The sequence below is a fragment of the Phoxinus phoxinus genome, assembly GCF_949152265.1.
Source record: "Phoxinus phoxinus genome assembly, chromosome: 2".
Lineage (NCBI taxonomy): Eukaryota > Metazoa > Chordata > Actinopteri > Cypriniformes > Leuciscidae > Phoxinus > Phoxinus phoxinus.
In genome coordinates this window covers 7,037,642-7,043,641 of record NC_136877.1, presented here as the reverse complement: position 1 = coordinate 7,043,641, position 6,000 = coordinate 7,037,642, and the positions used below count along the sequence as shown (strand labels likewise).

Genomic DNA, 6,000 nt, shown 5'->3' with positions numbered 1-6,000 from the left:
GTCCCATTCCAAGCATTCTGGAGGGATTCCCTCTTCCGCTGCTTCCCCTCTCTATTCCCCCACTCCAGGAGACATCTATATTTGGAGAGAATTGTGAGAGCGCCCCAGTCCAGATGTTCTGCCAGGCCAACACCTGCTCTGAATACGAGTCAGCAGGGAGCAACTAGCCCACATGCACGTCCCCAACGCTCCTGCGAAGCTTAGTCCCGTCAGCTTTCCCTTCTGGGAGCCGAGAGGCGCTGCGGTGTCCCGCCTCAGAGGCGCCCGTGGCCTCATTTACTGCGAGTGAGAGCACTTGGCTGTGATTGTGAGATGCGACCCGTTTGGTGTATCCAACAAGGATCTGCAGACGGTTCATCTTACGGTTCATTAAGTGAGATGTCCCGTTCAGAACACCGGAAGAAAGGCGAGACGTGCGGTTTCGCAGCTTTTCCTCAATGAAGGCACATATTACAAATGAATTGGCTCAATCACACCGTGTATCAGATTATACAAGCTGAAGGCATGGCCAACTGATGACGGACTTGAACTGTCCTGGCCTCTACAGTGACATATTTGTCTACTGAGGTCTGAAGAGAGAAGCAATTATTGACATTAACATTCCATTACCGCAACATCTGTTCATGGCAGGAAAAAACGTTGAATATATTTTCAAGGTTTTCAACCAAACGTTTTCCGGATGTGCTAAACTTGTTCGCACAGATCTTCCATTGAGTACCAATGGTTTATTCATGTTTTCTGGAGAACGCTGGTCTCTTCTGGGATGTCCTCTCATGGATATAATGCCCTCATTCATGAAACATGAGCAGAACTCATTTCTGTGCAAATTGTTCTTTAAATTATTATAGTTTCAAGTCGATGTATGGCCCAGGCTGTAATGCACTTTACACAAATGATTTTGACAAAGTAAATCAAACTCAATCAGATCAAACCCTGAGTTTGGCGAGCACATTGCAAGCGTGATCCTGTCTCACATCTCTGACAGAGGCTGATAGTGTTACTTCCACGTGTCGGTGCTTTTTAACTCAAGGTGTTATTATTAAGGTAGTTCGCTAAAAGCATGTTGACAGCTGAGGAGTGTGTGCTGGTTTTACTGGAGTGCTGTTCTTCCGTGACAGCTGCTGACCTGAGAGAAAAACAGTTTACGCTAATGGCCACTCTAGAACCCCTGATGGCATTACTAATAATACAACGGCAGGGCTCGATAAGGATGACTGAGGTTGGGCTGGTCAATGGGACAGACACTGGTGATGCATGCATGCCGTTAATCTGTACGAGGAGGCATTTCTATTACGTTGAACAATACGCAGGGATTTAGAGACTCAAAACTCCACTCATTTTAACATTAGCAACAGTCACGTCACAAGATACTGAGAAAATAATTAGTTAATAATAATTTGTTACATTTATATAGCGCTTTTTCTGAGACCACAAAGTGCTTTACATAGAAGGGGGGGAATCTCCTCAACCACCACCAATGTGCAGCATCACTTGGATGATGCGACGGCAGCCATATTGCGCCAGAACGCCCACCACACACCAGCTTACTGGTGGAGAGGAGACCGTGATGAAGCCAATCAGTGTATGGGGATGATTAGGAGGCCATGATGGACAGTGGCCACTGGGCATATTTTGGCCAGGATGCCGGGGTTACACCCCTACTCTTTCGAAAGACATCCTGGGATTTCTAATGACCACAGAGAGTTAGGACCTGTTAAACGTCTCATCCAAAGGACGGCGCTCTTTGTCAGTATAGTGTGGGTGTTAGGACTCTCTACTGGGGTGTTAGGACCCACACAAACCACAGGGTGAACGCCCCCTATTGGCCACACTAACACCTCTACCAGCAGCAACCTGGATTTCCCAGGAGTCTCCCATTCAGTTACTGACCAGGCTCAGTCCCGCTTAGCTTCAGTGGGCAACCAGTCTTGGGCTACAGGGCGATATGGCTGCTGGATAAAAGTTGCTACCTCAAAGCAAAGTTTCTATGCTTGACAGATATTTACTTAATTGTTCTAAATTTGTGTTGTATTAAAATCTTAATGTTAAATTAATCTGACACAATTTAATCTCCTTGTCTTCACAACACTTTTTAATTTGAGTTTGGAGACATTTCAGGATGCAGCAGTAAGTCAAATCGTGATTTTGCATTTACATCTGGGGTTATTATGTGACCGTTCTTTTACTATTCATGGATGGATGGATAGAGAGAGAGAGAATTTTATGTTAAGGGACATTCAAAAAAAAAATCATTCTGTCATTTATTCACACTCATTTCTTTCCAAACCCATGTGAAAGTCTGAAGAAAGAAAATCACAAGATTTTGGAACAGCATGAGTTTGGGTAAATGAGGACACAATATTCAGTTATGTCTTGTTCTGAACTTCAAGTATTTGCATAAATCATTTTATGTCAGGTCACGATGCGTCGAGTTCTTGGAGTCATGCAGTCGCAAAAAGTAACTCGAGTTCTTTAGATGATTTATTTCAAATAACAGCAAAACTCAAAATAAAACATCACCAAAACAGTAAACAAACCAAAAACATTAGTGGCACCACAAAGTATTGTACATACAGTAATGTCATTTTAGGTTCAGTAACAGACATCACGTCTGATCATTTTTCATTTTGCTTCTTAACTTCACAGATACACCACCAAACAGATAAAACCTTAGTGCCTTAAAAAGCCATCAACATCACATATATCCTCACGGAAAATAGAGAAATATAGTGTTCATCCCTTCATTTCAAACAAAACTGCTTATTGATAACCATCTCAGGCAGGAAGTGCTTTGCTTGGTCCGTAAACTATCCGTAGTTATTAAGTATAAATTTAAGTGTTTATTTCAAGTTAGACTACAAGGTTAGAAAAACATTTTAATAGCATATCAGCAGAATATAAAAAGCTTGAATTGTAATATATATACACACATCAAACTCTCCATTCAACAAAAACACACAGGTGACACGTTTAATGTTTAAAAAATAATTTACAGAACAACAACTCTGTTACGCATGAGTATAACATTCATACTGAAAAAAAGTTTCCGCAAATATATATATAAAAAATACTTTGCACATTAGAGCATAAAGTTGTTCGCTCCGAGCTTAGATATGTAGTCCAAACATAATGCCTTTTGCCTAGTTGTTCTAGCCATTAAAAATCTGTTTTGTACGGAGTGCATATCATTAAGTGCAAATCATTTGCCTTTAACACATTGTGCATATTTCTAAATATAGTTGTCAGATTTTGGTGGTGGTTTTGCATTTGATCAGCAGCAACAGTATTTTTGTTTTGCAGAACACCTCTTGTCACTATTATATAGACCCCCGAGTTTAAGATTAGTGCTATTGCTTTGTCTCAGTCAGTTACATGTAGCCGTTTGTTCAGCGAATGTCAGAGTAGTGCATTGCATCATTCCCCCCGATCCCCTGGACGTAAGCTCAGGATGGAGCTTTTAAATGCAGTGTTTTTGTGCTCTCGCTTGTTTGTCAGGAGTCTTTTTGGATCTCCAACAGGCACTGAAGGCTTTACTACGGTCCTATAATTGCACAGTGAGTCTCCCTGCAGTGAGAGGTGCTTCTGAGGAGTCATGTGACTTCACGCATCTGAGATGCAGCTCTGGATCTTATCAATCCACAGCTGGGCGCTCGGAGCATCCGCTGCACAGAAGTTGTACACCCGTTTAGTGGTCTTCAGCTGCAGGGACAAAGACGGAGATTTGAAGTGGTTTTATGTATTTTTCAGCAAGGAAAGGACACATTTAATTGATCAAAAGTGACATTGACTTTTGATGCACTAGCGGTGTTGCCCGCCAGCGCCAGCATTTTTGATCATTTTCACAAAACTTTTATGGCCCGCAGAATATGTTGTTGTATCTGAACAAACAATATATCAAAAGAAAGTCATAAAAAGTAACATTTTAGAACAAAATCACTTTTTTGTTCTATCGGACTCAATGATCAAAACATAGATGAGTAGACCGAGTCCATCGACACCCTCAAAGCTTCACAGTCCTGTAGCTCTTCATGGGTTCAACATTTCATTCGGGCAGTTTTGATTTATATGCTGTTGAATGTTTGATGTGCATAAGCAATGCTTTTATCGCTTGTTTCTGCTTCTTCGTCGCTTGTTTTTGGATCCAGAGATTCAGTATTTCAGAAAATGCACCCCCGACCGTATAACAGTGAAAACATAGATTGCTGGAAAAACTTGTCAATGGCAGGGAAAGAGTTAATAATTACTTTTATAATGTTACAAAAGAGTTCTATTTTAAATAAATGCTGTTCTTTTAAACGTTCTAATTAAAGGTGAACTATGCAGGTTTTTTACCTTAACTCAGGGGTCGGCAACCCAAAATGTTGAAAGAGCCATATTGGACCAAAAAATAATAATAATAATCTGTCTGGAGCCGCAAAAAATTAAAAGCCTTATATAATCCTTATAATGAAGGCAACACATGCTGTAAGTGTCTATATTAGCTTTATTAGCCCCCTAGTATAAAAATGATAAGTAGGCTACAAATACATAATGAGCAAGGCGACCGTTGTTTCGAATCTGTCACTTTATTGTTTCCATGGTTACGCGTCATTGCTTGTCACGTGACACAGCGCAACCACAACACAGCGCTGAATGAATGATGATCTGCTTTTATGTAATTTTTCCTTTTTTATTAAAAATATTGACACATTTATTATCTATAGTATGAAACACTGATATTCCGATTGTCAAATATGTGCATGTGGATGTGTTTTGTTGTATAAACACCTTTATAACGATCGCGTTAGTTGAGCTGTATGCGCGATGGGCGGCGCCATGTTAGTTTGTGCCACAGTTCAGAGAATCGGATCTGTCGGATTTACAACACGTCAATTCCTCCTTCTCACGAAATACATGAAAGTAAGTGGCAGGTTAACTGGCAGAAGAATAGGGTAAAATGTAAAGCTACTTACACACCGTGTATCTGATATGAATAAAACGTGTCGTCTTTTTTTATTATAAAGGATTATTATTGCCGCTTCCATAGACATCAGTGTATATTTTACAACATCAAATTCATTGTTTTTTTTAGTACTTATGTGATTCTTAAATGTCTTAAACCTAAAATAACCATTATGTGGTTGAAAACACTGAATAGTTGTGATATATGACAAGCACTGAGCGCGTCCGTCTCTGGCTCAGCGCCACCCAACGCGCCAAAGCACGTTTGAATTTAGCAGTTGATCACGTGATGCACTGAGCGTTCTAATCCCACCGGTGTGATCGTACGCTCCAGGGACCAGCCAAGACTGATCACACCGATGTGATCGTACGTGCGAAAGGGTTAAAACGAAAAAAATATTTTTCCCATTTTCATATTTTTGAAAAAGCTCCAGGGAGCCACTAGGGCGGCGCTTAAGAGCCGCGGGTTGCCGACCCCTGCCTTAACTGAACAGCTTTGGAGTCATTGGAATGGTTATATTACTTTTTTCGTGTTGAATGGTGGTCGTCCCGCTTCCCCCTATCGCATGTGAGCGGAAAAACCACCCTTGCAACTTTGGGCCAGCGAGCCGCCGACCACAGCGTCAGGATGTATCGCGTGATATCAGGTCTCGCGATGTAACGAATTGGTTTACAGCAAAAACAAATTCTGCTAAAATTCTGTCATTATTGCGCTCCCTCACGCTGTTCGAACCTGAATGAAGACGACGTTGTAAAGAATGCCCCGTCTGCTTTGATGTCGTTGATCTACTAGCCTCTGGTATCTGAGAGTCGACAACAAGTTTTTACGACAGTGTTGTCAAATATCTATTCCGAAGCTGTAGGGGGAGCTCTATAGAGAAACCTGCGAGCAAAAAGCGAGAATACAACGAAGAAATTCCCGAACCTGCATAGCTCTGCTTTAAATTAAGAATCTGGAAAAAAAGTATCACGGTTTACAAAAAAAAAAACATTCATTAAGCAGCAAAACTGTTTTCAACATTGATAATAAGAAATGTTTGAAGTGCTTGAGCACCAAAA

General features: G+C 41.0%; 1 protein-coding gene across 3 annotated transcripts in view; it reads right to left on the bottom strand.

Moving 5' to 3' along the window:
* Window positions 1-2,460: 2,460 nt before the first annotated feature.
* Window positions 2,461-6,000, bottom strand: part of sbf2 (SET binding factor 2) — a 133,539-nt gene continuing 129,999 nt past the window's right edge. For all 3 annotated transcript variants that reach the window (XM_079604907.1, XM_079604908.1, XM_079604909.1), the window contains one exon: window positions 2,461-3,699. In XM_079604907.1, the coding sequence (XP_079461033.1) occupies window positions 3,601-3,699 (99 nt within the window). In that variant the 3' untranslated portion in view covers window positions 2,461-3,600. The remainder of the gene's footprint in view (window positions 3,700-6,000) is intronic.